Source organism: Myxocyprinus asiaticus, chromosome 22 (assembly GCF_019703515.2).
Source record: "Myxocyprinus asiaticus isolate MX2 ecotype Aquarium Trade chromosome 22, UBuf_Myxa_2, whole genome shotgun sequence".
NCBI classification, from domain to species: Eukaryota; Metazoa; Chordata; class Actinopteri; order Cypriniformes; family Catostomidae; genus Myxocyprinus; species Myxocyprinus asiaticus.
The window spans coordinates 13454263-13482144 of record NC_059365.1 but is presented as its reverse complement, the minus strand read 5'-3'; the positions used below and the strand labels follow the sequence as shown (position 1 = coordinate 13482144).

The following is a 27882-nucleotide window of genomic DNA, read 5'->3' as shown; positions in this document are numbered from 1 at the left end:
GCCATTTGCAACAGACTAATCAAGCTAAAATAAATTCAAGCAGAATGATAGAAATCATGAAATTCAATGACAGAGACATTGAGACATCTCCTTTCCCTCTTCTGTCACTTCTTTCAGTTCCCTTTCACACTATTCTTGACACTGCAAGGTTCTGTTTCTCACTGGCACTGGCAGATCCAGTTGCATTACCTGCTAATGCCTTCATATATATTTCATTGCACTCTTTGTAATGTTTTACACTCTCTTTTGTTTAACTGCACTGTTTAACTGGACTCAAAGTACTTTTTGGAATCTGCTTAAAAAAATTAAGCAAGTTTTGAGCTTGTTATTTAACACTAAGGTACTGTACAACTGTGTGCTGTTAAATGCAGGTTCATAATACAACCAGTAGTCGAAATGGGGTGCTGACATGCATTTGTTTAAAAAAAGGAAACAAATATTACTACAGATGGAGAGTTTATTTGTTCAGTTGAGTTTAAAAGGTATGTTGAAGAGGGAGATTTTATTTGAATAAAAACAGGTACACTCAGTTTTCAAGCTTCAAAACACTCATTTTAAGATCACAAGTCAGATCAGTCACCTCTCAGATTCACTATAAAAAATCAAGCCTACACTCCAAAAGGCCAAAAAGGAAGAAATGTTGCATACAAAGACCAAAACACATTCCAGAGGTGGTGAGAAATTAAGGAGCATTTTTAAGTTCATCAAGATGTCTCCTGAATTTAAAAAAAAAAAATTGTAAATGTGTCACAGAAACGTGGGTTGTTTGTTTTCCAGTGGTGTAAAAAAAAATTATATTTTGTGATGAAAGTGTGAAGACCAATTTTTTTTATCATAAAATATTTGAGATTTCCAATTTTTTGACAAGTGATGCATATTCGCAACCACAAGTCATTCAGCATTTAAAGTTACTGGCCATGTCAAATATTATTTCAGTAGTCAAAAAGCTGACCTGCCCTACTTCAGCTTGATATCAAAATATCAAACCAATCCAGTATGCTGTACCAAAGCTGACGATTTCAGCAGAAGCAAAAACAAGACAACTGAGAAGGCCATAATGTTGACCACATTACCATGATCATTGACATTAACATGATCCACTTATTAGAGTCAAGAGGAGTCACAAGGCATATATTTGCAGTTATTAAAGGCAGCCTCATCCTGCACAACATTACAATTTGCCGATGATATTGCAATGAAATTGCTGAGTAGTGAGCACAATTCTAATTAAGAAATGCCAAAATGCTCTTTTAGTGCATTCTTGCAGTGCAAAGTTTGGAAACAGGAAGACATTGGTGGTTAGCCCTCCATTGTTTGATGGTATTTTCATATACTGTAGGATCTGTACAATTTCAAATCCTCAAGAGGTGAGTGTGTTTAAGAGGTAGAACAGACCACCATCATTCCTCTTTACGGTATATCCTTAAGAAGAAACACTCACATGGCTTATAAATACATTTTTAGATTAATTTGGATAGAGCCTAGTTTGTAACAGCAAAGACGCCATGATATGAAGTGCAGTGATTTCAGGATTGTTTTGCTGCATTGTGTTAAAGTTTCCTTACTTGCATTTTTAAGGAAATGTGACTCAGTTGTTAAAAATATGAATCCAAGGCAAGATGATTCCAAAATCATAGCAACTATCATGTGGAATGAATTTAATTTAAGTAGAAAAGTATATGACAGATGTCCCTAATGTCTTAACACCCTGTTTACTTGTAAAGGAGCAAAAAGCAGATACGGTAAATGTTTTCAGATTTCACTTTATCTGTTAAATGTGCCATTGTTAAGGAACTTCGGTTTTCAAAAAACTGCAATTTGCAAATGGTGAAATGATCTGTTTGTTTTCATTTAAAATATGAATTGATTTGTTTTTTATTTTTTTTATTTGGAATAAATAAATTCTGAAAGCATGGTTTTGTGCAAATAATGCAGCTGTGCTTGCAGGGCCTCTTGCTGTTAACACTCGGCATCTGTGCTACTGTTTGCTGCATTGGAGCTTTGTGCAGAGGAGCTGATTGTGGTATGCAGGTCATCACTTGCAGCTGTATGACCAGTGGGCCCCACCCACTTATCTGGATCTCCATACTTCACTTCACTGTGTATATAAGTACATATAATTGTATTAAATAAACATTGTAAAAATTGCCAGGATTTTACAAGTTTTAACAGTAATTGCTTACGATAAAAAACTGTATTCAGTATTTCACTGTAAAATCAACGCAGGCTAGGTCATTTTCTGTCACAACACAACAAATTACTGTGAAAAAATAAATATGAACATCACACTGCATTATGGGAAAATTATGTTTCATTTGAAGTCACCATTATGGTGTTTAGTGTTCCCTTTGGATGGGACCTTATCTTGTTTATTTCTAATTACATTTCTTTCAGTCAGTACAATTGTGTTTAAGAACACAATTTATTGTACTATGATGTATGGAGAAAAAGGTCAATTTAGTGATTGCCTTCATGTCAGCCCATGATATAATAAACTACACCATATGATGCATTTGAAATGAAAGAAATAGTATCATTTTAAATGAACAACAATGAACGAATGTTTGCAAAGCTAGGCTATAATATGGTTGATTTTATGCTCATTAACTTTTTATCATGAGTTGTCTATCAGGCACGCAAGATATCAACGCTCAGCATACAAAACTCAATGATGGTGACAATTAACAAACACTAGATTCTACAACACAGCACTGCTACATTACAGTAATTTATTGGACCTGTTCACTGTAAAGTCACAGTATACAGTTGTCTTTTAATTGTAATAAATTGTAGAAATACTACTGTAAAATATACTGTGAAACTAGTAGCCAGGAATTTACTGTAAACTCAAATTTTTTTTTACAGTGAACAAACACACACCATAACACTTACAATTGCCCAAAAAAGTATTTAGAAATTTAAATTCATTTACTCAAAAAAGCAATCCACTACAAATTACGAATTAATTTGTAATAAGATTCCTTTACTGATTACTTAACCAAAAAAGTAATGAAATTACTAATTTACTTTTAAGTTACTTTCTAAAACACTTTTCACAGAAAAGTTTGTTTTTCGCTCAACAAATTCAAATAATGTCAATTTTCAATTTATATTTTTAATCTATTATACATAAATAATATTCTAGAAATATGTGTAACACAAGTAATGTATTTAAAAGTAATTACCTTAAAAGAAAGCCTGTAATTTTCTTATAATCTTATTTAAATATGTAATGAGTGACACTACTTTTTGACCAAAAAAAATTATCAGATTAGAATACTTTGTAGTCAGATTACACCTAACACTGCTGAAGCCATCGGCATCGCCAGGGCATTTTTCCGGGGCTTCAATTGTTTAGACTGTAGCCCTGAATGTAATTTTAAATGTAGGCTATGCAATAATATTGCTACAACCTCAATGGTATATTTGATGTGCAGGGTTTTGGAAAGAGGAGGTGTGGCTAATTCAACGGCTTGGTCTTGTGGAAGTAGTACGGCTAAAATCATTTAAAGCACCTTTAATTGGATAAGATAACAAACCAACAAATGATGCTAGACCGTTTCTCAGAACTAACCATTTTTTGTGACTACTTTTAACCAAATAGTCACAAAGTGTTTTGTAGTGAATGTATGAAGTCAAGTCCCCTTGAGGTTCACACAGGTGTCCTTTCAGAGTAAGTTTGACAACCAGAAAATGTCCAAATACTGTTTGCTTCATTTTGAACAGCATACCTATTATTTTATTATTTAAAACTTGACAAACCTTTTTTGGGTCAAATGTTTTACTTAAAAACTGTGTTTGTGCTATCTTTCTTTACAGTAAACACCACTTGATTTCATATTTTAATATCTAACGCAAAGACAATTTTTCAAGTGTGTCTTAAGTGTCCAAATACTTTTTAGGGCCACTGTGTAAATTAATGTCTTATGTCATTTTAAAATATCATAAAAAATATTCAAGAAGGCCATGAAAAAGAGGAGTGTGAAAAAAAAAACAAAAACATAGTGTTACTACCCTGTGCTCAATCTCTTAATCGATCCATAGTGATTCTCTGCTGAACAAACAAGTTATGTGAGTGTAACCTACCTTGAACAGCATCCGTTGGTGACAGGCTCAGAGGACTCTTTCTCAGAGAGAGATCTGCAAACAGTGTCTGCCTGACAGGTTCCTTTGAACTCTGTGCCCGAATCTGAGCTTTGACGGGCTATAGCTGGCTCTCGGCCAGAGTCTGAGCTGGTTCTCGATCCACGCTCACTGCCTGAGAGAGAACTGCTGCCCGGCCCTTCTGTGTCTTTGCCTGAGTCAGAACTGTGCCGACCATTCAGGCTGTTTGATGAGGAGAATTTACTCAGCTGCCCACCATCTGCATAGCAACAGGTAAATGTACATGATAACTGGCACAAGTTATTTAATGTGTCCAGACATTTTCAACCTAAACCCAAACATTATTTATTTAGTCTAACAATCAATTTTAGAAGGTTACCAACCAGAGGACTCATTTCATTTCAGTGAATTTTACGTTAAACATATCTTCCATAGACATCATGCACTACTAATATCACTTTGGAACTGTTGCACTAGCTTTACAGGTCCTGCTAATCAATTTGTTTAGGAATTAGATATTTGAAAACCTATGGCACATCTACACTAATCCGTTTTTGTTTGAAAACTCCATTTCAGTTTACTAATGACATCATTTTCCGAAGTATGCAGTTCTAGAGAGTGTTTCCGAAACTCTCTGTTTTTGGTAGAGGAAAACGTAATTCCAGTATGGATAAGATGCGTAAATGTAGCAAAATCAATGCGTTTTCAAATAAAAACAAATTTGTGTGGATGTGGCCTAAAAAGTTAGTCCATTTAATAACTTTAAGTGAATCTACCACCTTACGCTTTAAAGCTGATGTAATTTTTGTGACACATGCGCCACCAAACGGAATTGCAAAAATAAAAAATGTTTTCAAAATAGCTTTCCAAATACTCCCCTTGTCTGCTGTTGTTCAAACAGTCAGATAGTCCCACCCCCAACTCACACCATTGGTTGAGTAACATTGTTGGGGCGGGTCTAAGCAGGTCACTCAAAACAAACACAGGAATTTTTATAGTGTCACGGAGACACAGTGTTTACAGTTTTTGAGAAAATTAACCTATGAATGGCTTACCTATAGTTGCTTCTGCATATTAAGCTGGGATAAAAGGAAGTATTTTAACAGTGAAAAAGTTACATTCTTCAGCTTTAAAGTAAGTGGCTATGTTTGGAATGGAAAAATAGCTTATTACATAGTTACTAAATACTGCACAATATACACTATCTATTGCCTTCTATTTTATTAAAAATAGCAAGTGAAACAGTAGATTATTCCACAATAAACATTCAAAACATTTTAAATGAACATAATGACATAAAACAGTTGTATGCTACATTGTTGTCACATGATCTCACTACATTTGTCACATGACTTGGAAATACTGTAAAATGGTTCTTTTTCATTTTGAATCATATTTGGCAGTCTGATTTGATCAAATTATGAGTCAAGAAAGAGATGTTAAAAATTGGCTGATTTTACTTCCAGTTCAAGCAATTTTAGGAAAGGTAAGCACTTTTGATAATGCATATTTCAACAAATGTAGTAAATCATCCAGGAATTCCATGCATACAGACAATTCACATACTGTGCACAGTATACATTCTAGATATACTGAAGCAATAGTATGACTAGTAAGGAAGCATGCCTTTCTGAACATAGTCAAAGAATGCTAACAAATGAACAGTGTAAGCATTGTGTTTGTCTTACCTTCTGTGTGCGGATCAAAGGCCTGTTTGCGTCTCCTCCTTAGAATCACTTCCAGTTCACTGTCTTTTTTAGCATGGACGGTTTCCTGGAATCCACGACTGGGACTCTTCTTCACTGTCTCCTACACAGTCAGAAAGAGAACACAGTGATTTCCACTTACTACTCAGAGGAACATTGTACTGCTCGGAGGTTCGAAATGTTTGAGTTCATATTGAAATGATTGACTTTAAATCTCTGACTTTTTCTCACAGTTTTTGACAAAGTTAAGATCTCTTTTGAAATTCTAGAGGAAACATGTGAGATTAATGTCTTTTTTTATCAGGAGAAAAATATGAGGAAGAGAGTCTTAAAGGGATAGTTCACCCAAAAATTTAATTTACTCACCCTCATGGCATCCCAGAAGTGTGTAACTTTCTTTCTTCTGCTGAACACAAACAAAGATTTTTAGAAGAATATTTCAGCTCTGTAGGTCCTCACAATGCAAGTGAATGGGTACCAAAACTTTGAAGCTCCCAAAAGCACATACAGGCAGCATAAAAGTAATCCACAAGATTCCAGTGGTTCAATCTATATCTTCAGAAGCGATATGATAGGTGTGGGTGAGAAGGAGATACATTTTTAAGTCCTTTTTTACTATAAAGTGTTCTCCATGTCCAGTAGGTGGCGATATGCATGAAGAATGCGAATCGCCAAAAACAAAAGAAGAAAAACGTGAACGTGAAAGTCGAGACTGATAGTATAAAATGACTTAAATATTTATCTGTTTCTCACCCACACTTACAATATTGCTTCTGAAGATATGGATTTAACCTCTGGAGTCTTATGGATTACTTTAATGCTGCCTTTATTTCCTTTTGCAGCTTCAGATTTTTGGTACCCATTCACTTGCATTGTGAGGACCTTCAAAGCTGAAATATTCTTCTAAAAATCTTCATTTGTTTTCAGCAGAAGAAAGAAAGTCACACATCTAGAATGGCATAAGGGTGGGTAAATGATGAGAGAATTTTTGTATTATTATTATTATTATTATTTGGGGGGGTGAACTATTCCTTTAAGCAAAAGTCTCAATTTGAGTCCATTTGAGATATTAAAGAGATCTCAACTGTATTTTCCTCTCCTTTAGGCAGTCCCATGTAGCTGTACACATGTTTATATTACAACCACTACTGAACACCATGCTCATCACATTATTATTTTAGTACACAAACAGCTAATGGGATGAATTTCTCCAATCTGTCAGATAGCAAACACTGCTTGTGGCAATGTATGACCTAATAAGTGAGTATCACACCCCACATGGGTAGATATTGATTGAATGACATGCAGTTGTTAATCAGAAAACATACCAGAATGCCTTTTAGCTCTTCCATTGCACTCTCCTGCTGCTTTTCCTCTGCTACTGGCCTCGGCTGCTGTGAAACAGGAACAATAAGTTGTATTATATGATCAGTTCGTATCAAGATATAATAAAGACAATATTAACTGATATAGGTTATCCGAACATAAAATCATTTCTTTATGGCAGATTGAAGAGGTTACTAACTCTAACAACAACAGCATGTGTTGTTTTATTTTTTCTTCAATTTACTCATCTACATTATAGACGAGTAATATCTGTAAGAGAAAAACAAAGCATTTTCTGCCTATACAGCATATTAAGAAGCAGGCAATCTCTAAAATCATGAATATAGGGGAAAGCTATTGATGTGAAGTTATACAGCCCCTTTGAGCTTTAGAATAATCATGGTGGTTTTGGTTCATCAATAACTTAAATAGGATGGATTCCGTTTGTCCCTATGAACTGTCTATGTGCAAAATGCTTTAATGACCAGACCATTCCTCAGGGAGGATGATCAGATGCTTAGAGCCAATGCTTAGAGGGTTTCTGTATCGACAAAATGATACTTAGTTGCAAAATACAGGATTTTCTTTGATTGTAATGGAGTAATCTGAACAGCTTAACACTAGGGCTCATGAAATCATGATCTAGTGTGAATTATCTTCTACTTTTGTTTTTAAAATATGTGTAATTTGAAAAAAAGTGAGTAGGCATACCTTTGTACCAAATCTCTGCAACGATGTCATCAGCAGGTGACAGTACAGAACAGAGAAAACATTACAAACCAAAAAAACAGTGCACACAAGATACATAACATATCCATAACCAATGTAAGACACTTGAGAGTAGTACAGGTCAGAACTGAATTCAGGAAGAATTAAATTCAGAATGACTTTTACATTTCAAATTTACGAATTAAGGAAACAGACAGGATGAGGAAATGTAACTGTAATTTAAATATAAAGAAGTAGAATCAAAATGGAATGAAATTCAAAGAAATTAATATAACTGCTGTATGTTTTGTTTTTAATAAAACATTCAATTTTTCAGTAAGAACTCACCAGAAACATGTTATAATACACACAAAATATTGGGTATTTCCGGAAACATTAGATGATATTTAATGATCACTTTGAAATGCCACATATAGAAATATTTAATTAATTTGTCGCTTGTGCTGGACTAATGAAATTCATCTGTGACTGTTGAATTACTTTGAATTGCAATTCTGTAAATTCCTCTTCCTGTCATTCCAATTCAAATTCCAAATAAAGATCATGTGGGGTGTGGCCAATTAAACTGCATTTCCAACTCATTAATTAAAAGGGAGTCACATCTTAGATTCAGAAATTTGCCAAAGCCTGGTACAGTTTAAAATATGCTGCATTTGTCTCACCTTAGTGTCCTGACCCTTCACAGGCCTGAGAACTACCCCATGTTTAATTCTCTCCATCATTTCATTGACAGCTTTCACTTTAACATCATCCACTGCTTCATTTGCTGCACCAAGGTGAAATTGTATTTGTCAGGTACGGTCAACAGAGGTACTTATAATAGGGCAGAATATAATGCACTGTTCTTATTGTAGGGAAAAGGGGAATCTCACCTGGGGCTTGCTCTAGTTTCAGGGATCCTTTACCTCCCTTGGAAGATTTCCTCATAATTGCAATTAAGGAGCTACAGAAATAGATGTTATTAGAGGAGTTATAGATGTAGAGATGCTTTTATTATGAAACAACTATTGAGAAAAGAACAATCACATTTTAAATGGAAAAGAAGACAAAGCCCTTAAACATTTGACTTTATTTAAGGCCAAGTACAGCATGGTTTTTGTGGAGTAAAGTGGAGCGTTACCTGAGGGGGTTGCAGCGGGAGGTAGGAGGTGGGGGAGGAGGAGGAGGTGGTGGTGGGGGAGGTGGAGGCGGTTGAGGAAGAGGGGCAGGGGGAGGAGCCGTCCCAGGAGAGGGGCCTGATGCTGAATCACAGCTTTGCCTCGCCTCCTGCAGCTCTTTAACTGTGACAAATGACAAGAGGATGCGAGGATGTTATGTGGGTCACTGTGGTTTGTGTCTAAATTCTTACAGTTACAAGGATTCATTCACAAGTTTATATATAGGCTATACTGTATTACCTGGTGGAGTGTTGACACAGCATTTAGTTCAACTGTCATACAATTGAACACAACGGAACTAAATGCATGTAATAGGTGCTTCCCCCACCCCACCAGAAAAAAGTTTCTGTTATTATTTACTAATATACATGTTGTTTTAAACCCTTAAGCTGCTATTCCATGAAGCACAAAAAATAATCTGCATGCAGATTTTTTCTATACAAAGACCATTCATGGTGACCTTGTCTGTCAAGCTCCAAAAAAGGACCAAAGACGACAAAAGGGAACCATAAAAGCAGTCCATATGATGTGTGCACTATATTCTATAAGTCTTCTGCCATAGCAGAAGTGTTCTGCTAGCTTTGTGTGAGAAACGGAATTTAAGTAGTTATTCACTGAAAATTGACATTGCTGGGAGTAAATGACACAATCTTTCTTTTTAGGTTAACTACAGTGGTGTAGCACTCGAGACGGGACTCGGTCTTGTCCTCAGTCTCCATAGCATATTTTTATGTCTTTGTCCTGTCATGGACTCGACCCTTTCCGGTCTCGGTCTTGACTCAGACTCGAACAAGCGTGGATTCTGACTTTTTTCTGAGACTGGTTGAGTCCATCAAAAAATAATTAAATAAATAAATAAAAAGAAGGTGAAGGAAAACAAATCAGAGCTTGCGACTCGCTGTTGCGGCTGTGTGTGAGAATGGTCAAAAGGCCTGTCTTGGTGAGATTTTGGTATTGACTTGGTCTATCCACTGAAACAAAGAGTAATATACAGATGTACCTGAGGAGTTTACAAGCTTTAAGACACAATGTTTACAGGTGTTTACACTGTACATTTAACAAATTCATTAAAATTGCATAAGGCCTTTATGAGTCTTGTCTCAGTCTAAGCTTCTTCTGGTCTCGGTCTTATATCGGACTCGAATGAGCTGTAAAATAACGTGAATAGAACGCAAGAATTCGTTTTTTGTAAATGGCATATACAGTATGGCTGAACAGGAATGTCATTATCTTGCTACCCTATATAGTATAACATGTTTATCTAAGATAAGCTATGTACGAAACTGTCCCGCACTGCTTGGGCATACCTTTATTTTCCAAAATGCTGTTTTTCTTCTCTTCCTCCTGCAGTCTTCCCTCTGTCTCTTTCTTTTCCTCATCTAATATCTCTAGTTGCCTCTGTAGCTGAACTAGCTGCTTATGCAAAGCACATTCTTCCAGTTCAGCCTCCAGAGCTTTTACCTGCAGAAAAAAAGTTATAACCCCCAAAATACCAGTGAAAATTAGTATAACTCTGTTCTACAGTAAATTATTTATTCATATGGAAATCTGTCATTCTTGAGCACTCAGTAGGATATCTGAGGTACATTCAGGCACCTTACAGTGTATGTTTGCACATTTATGTATATTAAATAATCTACTGACATTAAAAAAGTTAAAAAGTTAAAAATTAGCTTATCCTTGCAGGGTATGACTTGTAACCAAAACTTTGCCAACATAGTCTATTTTGATTACATGACGTCTGAAGTTAGGATACAGGCTCTCAATATTTCAGTTGTTGGTCACGGCTGTTTATTGACTGTTTACGCAACAATCCTACTAATTCACCAACACTCAACTCCATGTGCCGCCAAAAGCAGTTTTACAAATGATGCTGTAATTGGTTGGTCAACCTCAGCAGAGTTCAGATGTGAAGACCACAAACACTGAGAATGCCCTGCGGTTACAGTCACATGTAAAATGTATCCGATGATGGGAGTTCTTCATTGCTATCACAGCTAATATATGACTAATGGCTACTGAATGATTTCCTATGTTATCATGAGAGCTGTCAAGCCTCCAGCTGTATTCTTTGATGCATCTGCGTTGTAGTTGGTTTGATATACTGTACGTAGTTGCAGTTGTTTAATGTAGTTTGAGAAGTATTTCATGTAACTGCTGAGGCTGCACATTTAGAACAGACTTTTCAAAGGAGACCCCGGATGAAAATGCAGTATGTTTCCAAATGAGAGATCATGCTGTTTACACCACAGCTCAACATAACTAATATTAGAGGATTTTATGTTAAAGGCCTCTGCATACTTCCTACGAAATCGAAGAATGAATGAGTGTGACATAATTTAGAACAAAATCTGGCCCAAAAGGTGTTTTTGAGTTTGTTTTGGTGGTTCGTAACTGTTCGCCTGGGTGAACTTTAAGGAAAACTTCTTATCGGCTGCTAAACACCTTCCTACTGCTGTTGGTCCAGGTCATCGGTAGGTGTGACCTGGAGCTCCGCCTACTTTAATGCCGACAACTAATTCTCGTTCAGTCAGTTAAGATCAGTCAACATGAACACACTGGTGTGCAAAGTTATTATCGAGCTGGTGCAAACGTACCTACATCTGGACGATCGTTCGTGTAGAGACATTTTCCAAGACCATGTCATGCGATTATTTTTGTTTAATTAGTCTAAAAAAGGAATCAAATCTACTCAAATACTCTTAAGTGTCCTATTCACTCATGCCATCTGCAGCCGAAAGCCATTCACAGATCTACCCATAGTAAGGTATGCCTACCATCATTCTTTTTTCTTTATTCTGCCCATGAACACTCCTTTATACAGCCATCTTTGCAATAGAATCAGTGTCATTAATAATTACAATAACAGAGTGTAATCGGCGCATATTATGGCCGTGTATAGCGTGTTAGCGCATTAGCGTCATGAATTCAGAATGTAAACAAGACAAATTACACAATATCTACTGCATATATACAGTATATTACTTTAAATCATCAAGTAGATAAAAAAACCTTCTTTTACTGATCTAATGTGAACTCATAGAATGAGGCTTGAAGTAATTGATACCACATTTCAATGTCACATTAGTTGATGTTTTACAGGTACTGTAGTCTAGTGTGTCCTCATATTCAAATGGTCCTCTAAACACCTCCCTCAGCAGCATGGCTGGTTTCTGAATGTTTGCAAACAGTGTGTAATCGTTCAGCTGTTTCGAACTTCTTTTTACCTCTGAACGAAGAACGAAAAATAATTTCTCCGTAAATGTGCTGGGGCCTTAACTGTCCATGAAAAGCTCTTGCTAACAGTATTTAAGTCACTGAATAGAGGTTTAGTCAGTTTAATTCCATTTTCTAATCCTATCATGTAATCCAGTATTACCAATCAAGATTCGTGTCCGTGCATGAGATTACAATTTCACTGTTCTATATATTTTGAAATGATATATGTATTTAAATAGCTTATGTTTTTGAAGACTCTGAAGTTGCCTACCTTCTCTTGGTGCTGTATTCTCTCTTCTTCCAATGTTTTGGTCACATTGGTCACATCTTCTAAAGCTTTGAGCAGTTGAATGCTGGGATCTGCCTGCTGCATTAGAATCATGCTCTGTCTGTTTGCTTCTTTTTGCTTGACAAGCATCTACAGGAGAAAATGAACATGACACAATCACTTCCATTTTCAGATGATTTCCCTTCTCCAGCCACCAAGGAATAGGAACCAAACTACTTCAGAAATGATTGAGAGTTCATAACACTTTAGTAATCCATCAATACATTTTTATTGTCTTTGGATTGGATTTTGAGGTAACCAGGAATAATAAACGGCACACAAAGATAACAACAGCAAATGCATTTAATTAGCAGCATCGGCTTGTTGCTGATATTCCAAAATGTTTTCAAGTCAATGTGAATTCCTGTTTGCATTGCACTGTCTTCCAGTTACAGAATATTTGGAATAAAGTGCACCAATTAATTGGTTACAATAAGACCAGGAACTTCCAAGAACACAGTCTGACAGAGCAGAGAACTAATTTTTAACCTGTTTAATTTTGTTTATTGTAGTAAATTTACTTGAGGGTTTATGCTGTACCTCATGTGCATAGGTCTCTGCTTTCTGCCTGAGGCTCTGCTCAAAATCCAGCTGCTCCTTCATGTGTTCATACTCATAAGTGGCCATCATAGACACTAAGGAGACACAACATCATCAGGTGCATTTTATCGTCATCAGTGAACAGCTGACTTGAAACACTAAATGTTATCGGCTATTTTAGAACATTGCTACTCCGATCACATTTCATTTTATAAAGAACATTTAAACCAACTATGTTGAGCACGCTCAGCTTAACAGTTCAGCTTTAGTAAATGCTGTATATGACCTAAGTCAATGCTGTTTCCAATATTTTACAGTCAGAGCAATAACACAAATGAGCAAGGGACCTGGGAGTAGGTCAAACCAAAGAGCATCACCCTCAGCTGGAACAGATGGATTTCCTGTGGTGCATCTTATACAGATTATTTGATCAGGGACTTTGACAGGAGGCCGGTAGTGAGTGGGCTGGAGAGGAACATTAATCTTCCTGTGAGGCAGATGCACAGATGCACTGCAGGCCATCTGAGATGATGTCATTGTAACCGGTCCTGCTCGACACACTCTGAGCGGGATTCGAACCGGCGTCTCTGGCATGGGACGCTACAGCCTCTAGCATCAATCGCTAGTGTGCCTCTTAAAGCCAGGGCAGTGATGTTTACACACACTGCACAGCATGTACCAGCTGGCTACCGTTACATCATCAGCCTCATGCATTTGAATGTTAGTGTCTGCATTCATAAACTCCATACTCACCCCTGTTAAACCTCTTAATGGTCTTGCTTTGCTGCTCGATGGTTTTATAAAACTCCTTCATCTCGGCCTGCTCCTTTTCAGTCTACAAAGTAGCATGAGAAATATATTATATGAGCTTTTGAGAAAATGTCAGCAAAGGAACTCAATTAGGCATTGTTACTCGGATATCCTTTTAGGATCAGCAATACCACAGGTTACTAAGGCTTCATTACAAGCTCATTTATTATTCATAAACAGGTTTAAATACTATGAGACACTTTGTAGTCCAGGTCCCCATCCACAGCTGTCAACCTTGTTTGAGCGTGTTTTTTCACTCTGTCAAAAAAAGTAAAAGTGTTGCTTTGCTACTCACAATTGCTGTCAACTCTTCTATCTGTCTCTGCTGCTCTTGAAGCTGACAAGCCAACTGCTTCTTCTCCTCCAGTAATGAACTAACTGTTTCTTGGAGATCTGTGGAAAAAATCTGAAGTGTTGCAGTGGACGTGCCTCTGTGGTTCCAAGTTGATGACGATAATAACAGATTCTTTGTAAAGGAATGCAGATCTATGTTAAAGATAAGAAAGTTTTGTGGTATTTAAAGTACCTTTGACCTGCTGTTTGTACTGAGAAAATGGGTCAGGGCTGTGATCTTGTGTGTCAGTCTCCTCTTCTAGGGAAATGCAGTCAGAAATACTGGGCAACAGCTCGTCCAGACAGGGCCGTGATGACAGACTCAAATACTTCAGCTTCCTGTTCTCACAGTTCAACTAAGACAAAGCAAAAATCAAGAAAATTATTAATACAACATATAGAGGCCAAATATCTTTAAACAGTGTACAACAATTAAATAATGTTTAACAATTGACACCATGCTGTCTCAAGAAATGTTAATGCTTACATTGCTAAGTAGTAAACAAGATGTCATCAAACATAGATAAATGAATAAAATCATTGAGGTTTTCTGTTAAAATAGGCATATACAGTATGCATATACAGTATGAGTGGGCAAACACCTTGGTTGCCAGAGCCTCTGCATTTTCCCGGCAAGACTTCTCAATCTCAAGCTGAGTCTGCAGTAAGTTCACCTCCTCGATCACCATTTGGGAAACTACATAAAATACATAAGATAATTTAATGAGTAGATGAAAGCACAGAAGGTCATATTTACAACCCAATCTTCTTGCAGTAACTTTTTGTCCTCTACTCAAATCTACAGTCCTGTATATAAGAGATACAGGTTTCAAGCATTGAGGCAGATATATAATAACAAGTTCGTGGCAATAATAGTGGGAGTATAATCATGATTCCCTCTATATTCTTTACAGCATTTCTTGTACTGAATACTACACTACCTCCCACACAGTTCAGTGAGGGAATCTCTCAACTTGCGATGCACAGAAATTATTCACAAACAGTACTGTTTAGATAGGAGTGTACAGCATATATTTTTAAAGAAAGAAATAATGCTGTATGATCCAGCCAATTTTATATATGCAAAGAAAGCTATGCAGAAATGAGGTATATATTATTAAAGAGCATATAAAATCAAGATTATAACAATTACAGCTATATCAAATGTAAAACTATTTTAGAGTTAGATGAGAGTCAGAGTTATCTGTTACATGTTCACAATGGGGGCCATTTTCCAACTATTTGGGTACCATTGATGCATTGTTGTTTCAAAGCACCAGCACGGTAACTCTAGACACCACACTGGCCTCTCCAATAGAGGATTGGATGTCATAGCAATGTCAGAGCTGCTCACATCAAAGTATCTCCTAAACAAGCCACTTAGATTTAGTGTGCTGCACTATTTTCAAAGAAAACATGCATCACAAACAGCATCATTCTACAGTATAAGCACTGAATAAAAAATAAAAATAAAAAAAAGAAAGAATTAAATAAACATTAAAAGCAGCAGAGTGTTTTATGGAGTGGTAAAATAAAATTAAGTACTGTTTAATCAAACATGACTGAAACACTCTGGAGATTAAGAGTATTTCTGTACAGTATGTGACAGGCCATAAAGTGATAGTTCACCCAAAAATGAAAATTCTCTCATCATTTACTCACCCTCATGTCCTTCCAGATGTGTATGACTTTCTTTATCCTACAGAACACAAATTAATATTTTTAGAAGAATATTTCAGCTCATTTGGTCCATACAATACAAGTGAATGGATGCCAAAATTTTGATGCTCCAATAAGCACATAAAGGCATCATAAAAATAATCCATAAAACCCCAATGGTTAAATCAATATCTTCAGAAGCGATGTGATAGATGTGGGTGAGAAACAGATCAATACTTACATCCATTTTTGCTAGAAATTCTTCTCCATGCCCAGTAGGGGGCATATGCATGAAGAATGTGAATAACCAAAAAACACAAGAAGAAGAATGTGAAATTTAAAGTGGAGATTGACTGAGCAGGAAATAGAATTTATAGCAAAAATTTACTAAAATATCTGTTCTTCACCCACACCTATTAAATGTTTATGAAGACATTAATTTAACCACTGGAGTCGTATGGATTATTTTTATGTTGACCTATGTCATTTTTGGAGCTTAAACATTTTGGCACCCATTCACTTGCATTGTATGGACCAAAAGAACTAAGAAATTATTCAAAAAATCTTCATTTATGTTCTGTTGAAGAAAGGAAGTCATACACATCAGAGATGGAATAAGAGTGAGTAAATGATGAGAAAATTTTAATTTTTGGGTATACAATTACTTTAAAGGGATAGTTCACCCACAAATGAAATGTTTGTCATTATTTGCTCACCCTCATGTCTGACTTTCTTTCTTCCATAGAAACAAGATGTTGACAGTATTTTAGTCTGAGACACCATTCGCTTTCATAGCACCTTTATGTCATACAATGAAAGTTAAAGGTGATTGAGAGTAACATACTGCCCAAAGAAAGAAAGTAAAAAGGGTTTGAAACAACATGAAGGTGGGTAAATGATAAAATAGTTTTCATTTTGAATTAAATATCCCAATAAAATATTGGTAAATGACTCATTTGTAGTTCTGTTTTTCTTGGAACTGAGCAAGGGAATACGTTTATATAAAAGGGTGTTGAATTATTCAGGAATGATGCGTCTCTCAGCATGTAGTCACAGTGGAGTACATCATCAGTCTGCCCTGGAGTCCCTTCCTGGCATAAATATTCCTCCCTATTTTATTTTAATGGTGCGACATACTGTACATTGTGTGAATGGAAAGCAGGAGATTGTAAATACATGGCCTCACTGTAATCCATTATTCAAGGAAAGAGGTTCTGATATCACCTCAAAAGATTTGACACATTTGACACTGCGCACAAAGCAAACATGCAAAATTGATGTGCAAAACCTGACTAAAAGAAATGATCAGAAACAAAACAAACTGTTAAAACAGCAGAGGTCTCCTTAATGTTAATATAACAGACAAAAAAGAATAATAATACATTATTCATATTCATTCAATTTAATAAAATCTGAGCATAATCAAAAATGAGGCTTTACACCATAAAAAGTGTCAAAGATGCATTATCCTACTTGATAATCCAAATGCAGCAGGATTAAGATACTCTAAATTCAGGGTGGACAGCTCTGCGGCAGTGGGCAGCTCTGCACCAAAGCCAATGAGAGAATGACCTGAAAGGGAAGTGTGAACATACTGACAAGAAGATCACTAGCACTCATCAAAATCAGAGTTCCCTTTTGGATCCAAATTAGGACTGAGTAGACCCAGAGATTTCATGGTGGCCCAACATACTGCAGGGTGCCCGTGGTGGACTGATATATTATATAAAACATACAGAAATTCTCAAAATAAAATCTCTATTTCAAAATGTGGTTAGTGTGTTAAATAGATTTTTAATTTATAGCTGATCATTTGTTAATTTTATAAATTAAAGTTAATATACAGTGCATACAATACAATCTATGATAAAAATGCATTCTATGTGGTTCAGTGTAGAGCACTGAATCTATTTTCTAGATTACTGAGTCATGTTTCATCCTATTATCCATACTGTTTACTATATTCTTCAAGCATATGTTACACCAAGTAATAAATACTGTAACCAAAACTAGCACTTGTGAATTTGAGAGTTAAAATTAAAAGTAAAATGACTGATTGATTTAAGCTAAGCAAGACTGAGTCATTCATAAACTGTCAAGAGATGAGTCAGGGTGTGCAAGCATGCATGTGCTTTCCATGAAAATAAAGCAGGACAATGAAAGGGGTGTGGCTCTCTAGTGCCCTCACATCATTACTATCTCATCTGTTCAACTCATTTGGCTTGTAACGATTGACCGGGAAAGGGCTGCTTCTGGGCTTTTTTTCTGTGTGCAGATTCTAGGTCAGCAAGTACGCTGTGTTTAGTAAAAATATGGCTCTGCAGAATCAGTTGAACAAAGACAAAGCTGAAAGTAATGCTGTAGCATCCTCTGCAAAGCTCTTTTAATAAATGTTAACGGTTCACATTTAATCACCTGGCAATTTTTGTTTCAACTCCGGTACTAATTGTGCCTGTGCTTGCAACCCATAATCTACTCTAAACCAAGGGAGAATGTGAAGATGCCATTAAAATGCAAACAGCAGAAAAGTTAGCTTTCACACTGCAAAAACAATATTTTTTAAACAGTATTTTTGTCTTCTTTTTCCAGCTGAACTAGCTAAACATACCTATAAAATACATTTAATTGAGAAGAAAAATTGCATAAGATTTTTTAATTAACTTTATTTATTTATTTACGCTACCGGTCAAAAGTTTTGAAACACTTACTCATTCTTTATTATTATTATTATTATTTTTTTACATTTTAGAATAATAGTAAAGTCATCAAAACTATGGAATAACATCAATGGAACTATGGGAATTATGTTGTGACTAAACAAAATCCAAAAAAATCAAAACTGTGTTATATTTTAGCATCTTCATAATAGTCACCCTTTGCCTAGAATTTGCAGACATGTACTCTTGACATTTTCTCAACCAACTTCTTGATGTATCACCCTGGGATGCTTTTTAAACAGTATTGAAGGAGTTCCCATCTATGTTAGGCACTTATAGGCTGCTTTTCTTTATTATTTGGTCCAAGTCAACAATTTCAAAAACTTTTATTTTTTATTACATTTTAGTTTTATAATGAAATAAATTAATATGTTGGCACAATTATATTTTTGTCTACAAAACTAATTTCAAACATTTAATCATACGCCTTCAAATCAAAAGACTTAAAAGTCTGAATGTTTGAAGATCATGAGAAACATTTCAGTCAAGTGTTTCAAAACTTTTGACTGGTAGTGTATGTATTCTTGTTTTACGCATAAATATAACCAAATTAGGAAGGTTTACAATTAAACAAGTAAAAGCAATTTCCCAATGGGGTAAGAAATATAACCTTAATTCAAGACATATTTTCTGAAAACAAGTATTTTTATCTTATCACAAATTTGCTTCTTAAGTAAATGTATCTAGTTTAAAGGATGCATTTTTTACTGAAAAGCATGATTAAAAATGTAAATATCAATTAAAAATGATTTTCTGCAGTGCATGTTATTCACATGCAAAAAATAAATAAATAAATAAATTCTACACGTAAACCCAAAGATATGTAAAACATAAGAGTAAATAAGCCGAGTAATGGGGCTGACAGCTTAATACACTGTCTGTGTTATAATGTGCATAAGTGCAGAGGGTATTCTTAATGAAGCTCACTCAGGCATCCCAAAGAGGAGGTGGGAGACAGCTGCTTTGCCAGACACAGATCCAGTACCTCCCAGATACTAAACAGCAGTTCCCCTGAAGCAGCCAATCATCAAATAGAACACCAACCAATCACGTGCACCAGCACAAGACTATTGTCCTGTATGTCAGCAACTAGGCCAAACAACAGTGACATTTGCTGTGTCATGTTAGCCAACTGTGTGCCTTATAGTGTGGTTATTTAAAAATGTATTGCCATTCAAACAAAACAGAAAACACAGGGTTGCAAAAGTCAAAAACTGGCAAAATATCAATAAAGTAAATGTGAAATATTATGCATTTTTGTAAATTGAAAACGGGCAAATATATATATATATATATATATATATATATATATATATATATATATATATATATATATATATATATATAGCAATTCATGATGAAATGACAATATATGAAATTTAAACTAGCTTTCATTTGAGAAATGATATGGGAGTGCATGAGATGTTTGGCATAAACTACAACAGAAGATTGAAAAGCAGCCACCTATTCATTTTCTACTGATAAATTATTCATAATTAGACATTTTCAATAATTTAGTTAAATAACAAGACTGTGTTGAGAGCTGAATGCAGCATGGTCTACATTGGCTCCCTAGGGAATGTCTGACAATTCCAGGACACCAATAAAAAGGAGTGCACACATAACCTAAAAGCAGCAAGGATCTTTTTACACATCAGAAAAAAGTTAAACCAATCTAGAACATAATATGGTTGTTTTAAATACTGTGTTTATGTAGAATTCAAAATCAAAGAACACTTTATCACTTAATACAGCACACCTTGTAAGAATTTAGGATGAAGTGTATCTCCACTACTTTCAAGTACACAAATTCATGTAATATATATATTTTTTCTCATATTCCAGAAAATAAACTCACATCTGCATAGGCCTACATGTATTAGTTCACTATGAAATATAATGACTGTACAAAAGTCAGAACACAAAAAAAACATGCTATTCCACAGAAATAATATATATATATATATATATATATATATATATATATATATATATATATATATATATATATATATATATATATATATGTATATATATATACATAACCAGACAGTTATAGTACACAGGACAGACTCATTGATGGCCGAGTAGAAATGTGTCTACAGCTCCAGTGGCAGGTTGAACTTCCTCAGCTGGCGAAGGAATCTATAACTGTCTGGTTTGGTTCAGCCACCAAATCAGACAGAAGGAAACTACAACAGACAGTCAGGACTGCTGAGAGGATTATTGGTGTCCCCCTGCCCACCCTCCAAGACCTGTACATCTCCAGAGTGAGGAAACGTGCAGGTAGAATCACTCTGGACCCCACACATCCTGTCCACTCCCTCTTTGAACTGTTGTCATCTGGCTGGCACTACAGAGCACTGAGCACCAGGACGTCGAGGCACAAGTACAGTTTTTACCCTCAGGCCATTTTCCACATTAACAATAAAACTGCCTCAGGACTCCCCCATAGTGCAATAATGTAAATACATATCTTATGTACACATGTAAATTCACATATTTAATTCAATAACTGTACATACCCCTACCTTGCACTACATTACCACTTGCACATGTACATATGCCATTCTGTTATATGTCCTATTATTGGTATGTCTATTTATACTCTTACCTTGTTTTATATTCTGTGTCTCACTGTAATGTTCTGTGTGCACTTATTTCTCCTATCACCAAAAAAAAAACCTTGTGTACGTGTGAACACTTGGCAGTAAAGCTCATTATGATTCTGATACTACACCAATACATACTAAAAGATCATACACACTTCAAACAGCTCCAGAAGTAAACCCTATTTTTGATCTTACAGAAGTTAATCAACATTTTCTCACCTTAGAAAAATGTCCAGATTCTGTTCCTAAGCCTGGCAGCCGTGTTGTCAAGATGCTAACCAATTATTAACTCAGGCTGGGTTTCCTTACGTATCACAAAGTGGAAGCAGGTAAGGTCACCATAACACTAATGCATCTCCATGATTGGCTCCCAGTAGCCATGGAGACTGAAATAGCTGCTAACACCTAGCAACCATTCAGAAGAGCCCCCAGGTAATGTCATGATGATATGGGTGAGGGTGAGGTGACAGGAAATGAGATAAGACAACACCATTTAGTGGGATGAGCCAAGTGAGGTCATCTTCACCTCTTCGTTTATGTGTAAAAAAAAGTGATGTGGAGTTAAGATTAATGGAGTTAAGTTTGTTGGACACCAACACAAAATTATACTCACAAATTTTAAAGCTAATAATAATAAATCAGAAGATACATAGAAAATTGTTGAGGGCACAATCTATGACTGTTAGAACACTCTCACTTACTTAGTAACTAACTTGATCATTCCTTCCCTGCAAAGGTCCGAACAATCATAACTTACACTGTTTCAGGATCCAGTTAGTTTGGATATTAAACCAAAAAAGCAAATTAATTAATATTTACTGTAAACTTTCAAGTTGGTAGCCATAATTACCTTCCTTGAAAAAGGAAGAAACAATAAGTCCTAAATAGTCAAAATAGTCTTTTTAAGGCTGCTGCTTTTTCCAGTAGGCCTATAATCACACACACACACACACACACACACACACACACACACACACACACACACACACACACACACACACAGACACACATTGGTACAGCTATCCTAATAAGGACTCTCCATAGACATAATTATTTTTACACTGTACAAACTATAGATTCTATCCCCTAACTCTACCCCTAAACCTAACCCTTACAGAAACCTTTCTTCATTTTAACATTTTCAAAAATACACAGTTTGGTATGTTTTTTAAGCGATTAAAATTATGGGGACACTAGAAATATATTCATTAACCACATTTATAGCATAATACCCTTGTAATTACCAGTTTGTAACCCAAATAAATGTCCAAGTAAACCACCCAAACACAATATGTGCTGTGCCACATTAAGAAATGGTATATATGCCACTTCAGATGGTGCTTTTGTGTCAATTTTGAAGTGTAAAATGGCCTAACAGTTCAGTATTGAGAAAAATACTATGTTTATAATTGCATTAATTAATGAGAATTTATTCACGGGCCAGGTAGACCCAATTCTGAATCTGGGTATGTGCTGTGGGCCACTGATTAGTGTGACCACTGGTCTATACAGAAGATTAAAAAAATGGGAGGATTTTTGCAATACCTCTAAACACATCCAAGTGACCAGTGGACCACACATTTTAACACAGTATACTCTGCACATTGTGATATGATCCTTTCTTTCAATAATTATGATTGACAATCATTTCAAAACAACAGAAATCTGTAACATAGCAGATGCCGATTTTTCATTTTTCACCACAGTCAGGATTTTTTTTTTATCTTACCTCGTTTAATGTGCTTGAGTTGCCTTTCAGCCTCATCTCTCTCTGCAGCGAGTCTCTGGCACTAAATAACAGAGCAGGCATTAACAAACAGGGTAGGTAAAAGTTGGGATTATATGACAAATCACACATTTCGAGAGAAAAGTAATTACCAACAGAAGCTTAAAGGAATATTCCGGGTTGAATACAAGTTAAGAACAATTTTGTGATAACCAAAAAAATTTATTTCAACTCATCCCTCCTTTTCTTTAAAAAGTTAACCATTCTGAATGGCATGGTTACTTCCATTGTAGGTGCCTCGCTGTAACTGTGATTTTTGCTTTTTTTAAAGAAAAGGAGGGACGAGTCGAAATTTATTTTTGTGGTTATCAACATCATGCCACAAATGCTGTCGACTGAGCTTAACTTGTATTGAACCTGGAATATTCCTTTAATGGCACTGATTTCAGACTGATGATGTGGCGAAAACAACATTTAACATTTCATATTTGCATTCCAACCTGAAAATGACAGAACCAGCAGTGTAGTGGTTCTCTTAAAGGAATAGTCCATCCAAAAATTAAAATTTTGTCATCATTTACTAGCTTCTTCTGTGAAACACTAAAGGAGACATTATAGGCAGAATGTCCAAGCTTCTGTTTATCATGAGAGTTAATGGTGATGTATACTGCCAAGCTCTACAAATGACAAAAAAGTATCATAAAGAAAGTGGTCCATATGACTTGCTATTGGTCACGAATTGTGAAAACCAGTGGTGTTTGGCGTCAGTGATGTCAAACCTGCCATGATGCCTCTGAAGGCACAATTTTTAAACTAATTTACACAAAAATTTATATAAATATGACAAAACTTTTATTTTGGGGTGAACTATCCCTTTTAAAGTGTTCATTGCAGGTTCCTCTGCCATTTGCTTAAGGTTTAATCACTAAACCAGAATTCTGTGGATGTGATGGTATATGTACTAGTTCCCGCTAGTTTATTCTGGATATCTATCTGTCTGTCATTCTGGATCTTTATGTGGCTCAAAACTAACAGGCTTGTCTTAGGGCCTACCCTGCTCCAAAGCCAATGAAGACAACTCTTATGTTGACAACAAGTCATTTATTTTCCTTAGACCCACAAAGTCAAGTAATTTTGATCTTTTTTTATTTTTTATTTTTTTATTTTTTTTATCGCAAATGCATTCAAACAGTGTTGAATTGACACAATATTTGCAGTGCTTAACTGGAACTTGACCTTTCAAAGCCACAATAAAATTATATTTGTATGTAAAAACAAACCCAGTTCATTTGGAAAAAGGTCTCATTCATGAATAACAAATATGAATTTTAGCCACAATAGTTTCTGTCTGGGCGTGATGTTTCTGAGACCATAAATGAATTGCGTAAATGTTCATCTTTATTTTAAGGTCATCACCTGAATGAACTGGTTAAACTCTCATGCGAAACACAAAAGATGCTGAGACGCTGTCAGTTTGGGTGTCAACCTCCGAATAAATGAAAATGCCGATTAACTCACACAGTCGCATCTTGAAATGCCTTATTTATTTCTTTTTCTCAACATTTCTGTTCATGAATAGAGGGCGTTATAATAAAGCGATCTGAATGCAGTGGAGGTTTATTCTTTTAAGCATGCATGCATCATCTCTCACCTCGGCGCTCTCTTCCAGAGCCTCTCCCTCTTCATCTCCACCGGCCTCCATCTCACTCACTGCTTACAATGAACAAGGTAGTCATTTATACAACAATAAATTAAAAATAAAAAAAACCCCTCTATATATGTTTTTTCCCCTAGTAAAATCGTTGTCATTCAAAATGCTAAGCTAATTTGTAGAGCTAAAAAAATCAGTACCACAGCCGGTAGATAGTCGCCCCGCATCCATCTCTCCTCCTCACGGCAGACTCAGAGAGTGTAGGACCACCCGGGTGTCTCTAAGAGCTCCCTCCTCCTCCTTACCCAAATTACCAATCCCACTATGGTGAAGGTAAGGATCTTGAATATTAATACATGTACGCGATGTTCGCCCAATAGGCATGCTTACTTCATTTGTAATAGAATATTAATTTACGTCAAATGGTGGGACGCTAGTTGAAGGTTGAGGGAATACGTCAACATCAGCTAATTAATATTCTCATCCAGGACTAAAGGTTCCTCCGTCAAGATTTTTAACATTATATGGAAAAAACAAACCTCTCTTGGATTCATTTGTAACATCCAAAAAAAGAATATGCTTAAATCACTTGGACTGCCAGACAACCAACAAATAATGTAAAAAAAAAAAAAAAAAAAAAAAAAGGAATAATAAATTTGGACCATTTAGCAAATTTTTCAGGAAGTTGTTAAGCTGGAGTTTTTATTAAAATTATTTTAATGATGGGAAACTACTCAGGGTACCACCACCACCACCACTCACATGCTTATCCAATAGTGCCACCTACTGAACACTTTCAAGGTTCCTACCCGTCCTGGAATTGGAAAACCTGGAAAATCTGGAATTTTGCAATGCATTTTCCTAGTCATGTAAATGCAATGGAAAATGAGAAAAATACATAAGTGTCCGTGAAAATAATAATTTGTCCTGGAAAATATTTAGGTATAATAAAACTGTATGACTGTGTGGCTAACATTTTTGTTACATGTACAAAAACATTGTACGACTGGGACTCAGGATAGGTGTCAAATTCACAAATTCTTATAGTTTTGTCATTGCTGGTGATGTCAAGAATAAAAGAAGGGATGGAATCCATCAATCCAGTCATAAAAATGGCATTAGCTATAAAACGTGGAATGTACAGAATTTGACATATTTGGGACGAAAAAGAATGTTTGAATACACAAATAATCAAATTTAAATTGTGATATGTCCTAGTGTGATTATTAAACTGCAAAAGGCTGCGATTTAATTAAATAGATATATAATCTGAATGTGCTGTGCGCTTCAAAATGAATGTGTGAAATGAATTCAGAGAAATTAACTATTCAATAACCACAATATACATCATGACCTCTCATGTGCTTTTTGCTTAAATATTACACCTGTTGGGGACATAAAATGTCTTGATAATGTCCTGGAAAATTGTGCCTTGAAAAGAGTGGGAACCTTGACCCTTCTTATGGCACATTTTTCTTTACCAAGTAGGCCTATCTCCTACACAGTAAGTAAGTCAGTAGGTGTAGTTCAAAGAACTCAAAAACCTTGTTAATGCACTGTTCTGACAACTTGAGTTGTAGGTCTAGTTCAAGCTCCAAAAAATGTATAAGGCAAACTGCCCTGATAGCACTCGTACACAACCACGACATCTATTTGATGTGTGTGTTTATATCTGGAAGACGTACTGTTAACATTGTTTGCTTATCTACAACATGCCTATAAGACGTATGTCAATAAGTATCCAAAAGTCTTGGATCTCAACAAGACATTCAGCAGATGTATTTGAGAAGGTTATGATTTAGAATGTTTGTAAATCTGATCTTTTTAAGATGTTTGGCAGATGTTCATTAGATTTTGATGCTTTTGTGATAAAAAGATCTAAAAAAGACATCTTGGAGATGTGGGAGTGTTATCTGGGCGGTGATTTTAGAACAGCTGTTGGCTACAAGTAGGGAAGTGAGAAAAAAACTACATTGTTATTTTGTGTCACATTGTAGGCTATTTTGCATGCAGCTTTAGAACCAAGTGAGCTGAGGCAAAAAGCAAATGTGCTCTTCTAATAAATCCTCTCATACCCTCTTTCTATCATGTGGGTCACTGAAAAATCTGATTTGTTTTAGTGAATCGGTTTAGATGGAATGCAGCTATGTCTTAACCGGTTACATTGACTCTGTTGTAGCTACACGTTGCAGTTCGCAAGTCATGTTTTCAATAGTGCCATTCATAAAGTCAGAGCAATGCAGGCAGCCAGGGCCTGCAAGTCTCAGCTTCAGATATAGTGTGCCACCTACAGACAGCCCACAGTCTGTGAACTAAACACTTCTGCTTTTTTAGTCAAAGGTCTCGCTTCGTGAGACTGAGCACCAGGTTATTTTAATGCGGCCCAGCATTGCATGAACCATGCCAGAGGTGTTTTCTCTGAGGAGGCAAAAAAGGAAATGAGACAATAATCAACAGTATTGTCTCCCAATTTGGAATTCCCAATTCCCATTACTTAATAGATCCTCATGGTGGCACAGTTACTCACTTCAATCCAGGTGGCGGAGGACAAGTCTCAGTTGCCTCCGCTTCTGAGACTGCCAATCCGTGCATCTTATCACGTGGCTCGTCGCGCATGACACCCCGGAGACTCCACATGTGGAGGCTCATGCTACTCTCTGCAATCCACGCACAACTTACCATGCGCCGCACTGAGAGCAAGAACCACTAATTGCGACCATGAGGAGGTTACCCCATGTGACTCTACCCTCCCTAGCAACCGGGCCAATTTGGCTGCTTAGGAGACCTGGCTAAGCACACTCTGGATTCGAATTCGTGACTCCAGGGGTGGTAGTCAGCATCAATACTCTCTGAGCTACCCAGGCCCCCTTCAATTTTCAATTTTAAAAATGTTTATTAAATAAAAAATAAAAATAAAATAATTGTGGAATTCCTGGTGAAGAACTACGCTACCCATGATCATGATGGGGGAAATCCACCAATCAGAGAATCAGGACAGAAAAGCCCAGCTGCAACTCCCCATTCCATGATGCACTACAAATGACACAGTGGAGTCTACCCTCAAACAACTTATGTATTTGTATATATCTGAATATTTTGCAATACACTTTAAATATATTGATTCTATACTTTTAATCAACAACTTTAACTCAATAGTTATATTTTTTCCATTGTAGCTGTAGTTCATTCCCTCATTTTGTAGCTTTGTTTTTTTGTCAGATTTTCAAATACATTTTCACTTCCGGAACCAAGACGGCTGAAAAAG

The 27882-nt window shown here is 36.0% G+C and overlaps 1 protein-coding gene across 4 annotated transcripts; it reads right to left on the bottom strand.

Annotated features, from left to right (window-relative positions):
* Positions 1-15: 15 nt before the first annotated feature.
* On the bottom strand, positions 16-24864 carry LOC127412950 (shootin-1-like). Of its 4 annotated transcripts, none has more exons than XM_051649682.1 (18): positions 24818-24864; positions 24618-24676; positions 22970-23030; positions 14855-14949; positions 14446-14608; positions 14215-14312; positions 13863-13944; positions 13110-13204; positions 12513-12659; positions 10330-10483; positions 8986-9145; positions 8738-8808; positions 8528-8631; positions 7848-7862; positions 7139-7204; positions 5793-5913; positions 4087-4363; positions 16-2098 (listed from the first exon to the last, which is right to left on the bottom strand). In XM_051649682.1, exons 1-18 carry the CDS (start codon positions 24846-24848, stop codon positions 1960-1962), a joined length of 1938 nt encoding a protein of 645 aa, XP_051505642.1. In that variant the 5' UTR covers positions 24849-24864; the 3' UTR covers positions 16-1959. The 4 variants fall into 4 exon arrangements, with proteins under 4 accessions (XP_051505642.1, XP_051505641.1, XP_051505643.1 ...); XM_051649681.1 differs by having other exon boundaries at positions 24618-24679; positions 24818-24855; XM_051649683.1 differs by having other exon boundaries at positions 7139-7201; positions 24618-24679; positions 24818-24855.
* Positions 24865-27882: the final 3018 nt, after the last annotated feature.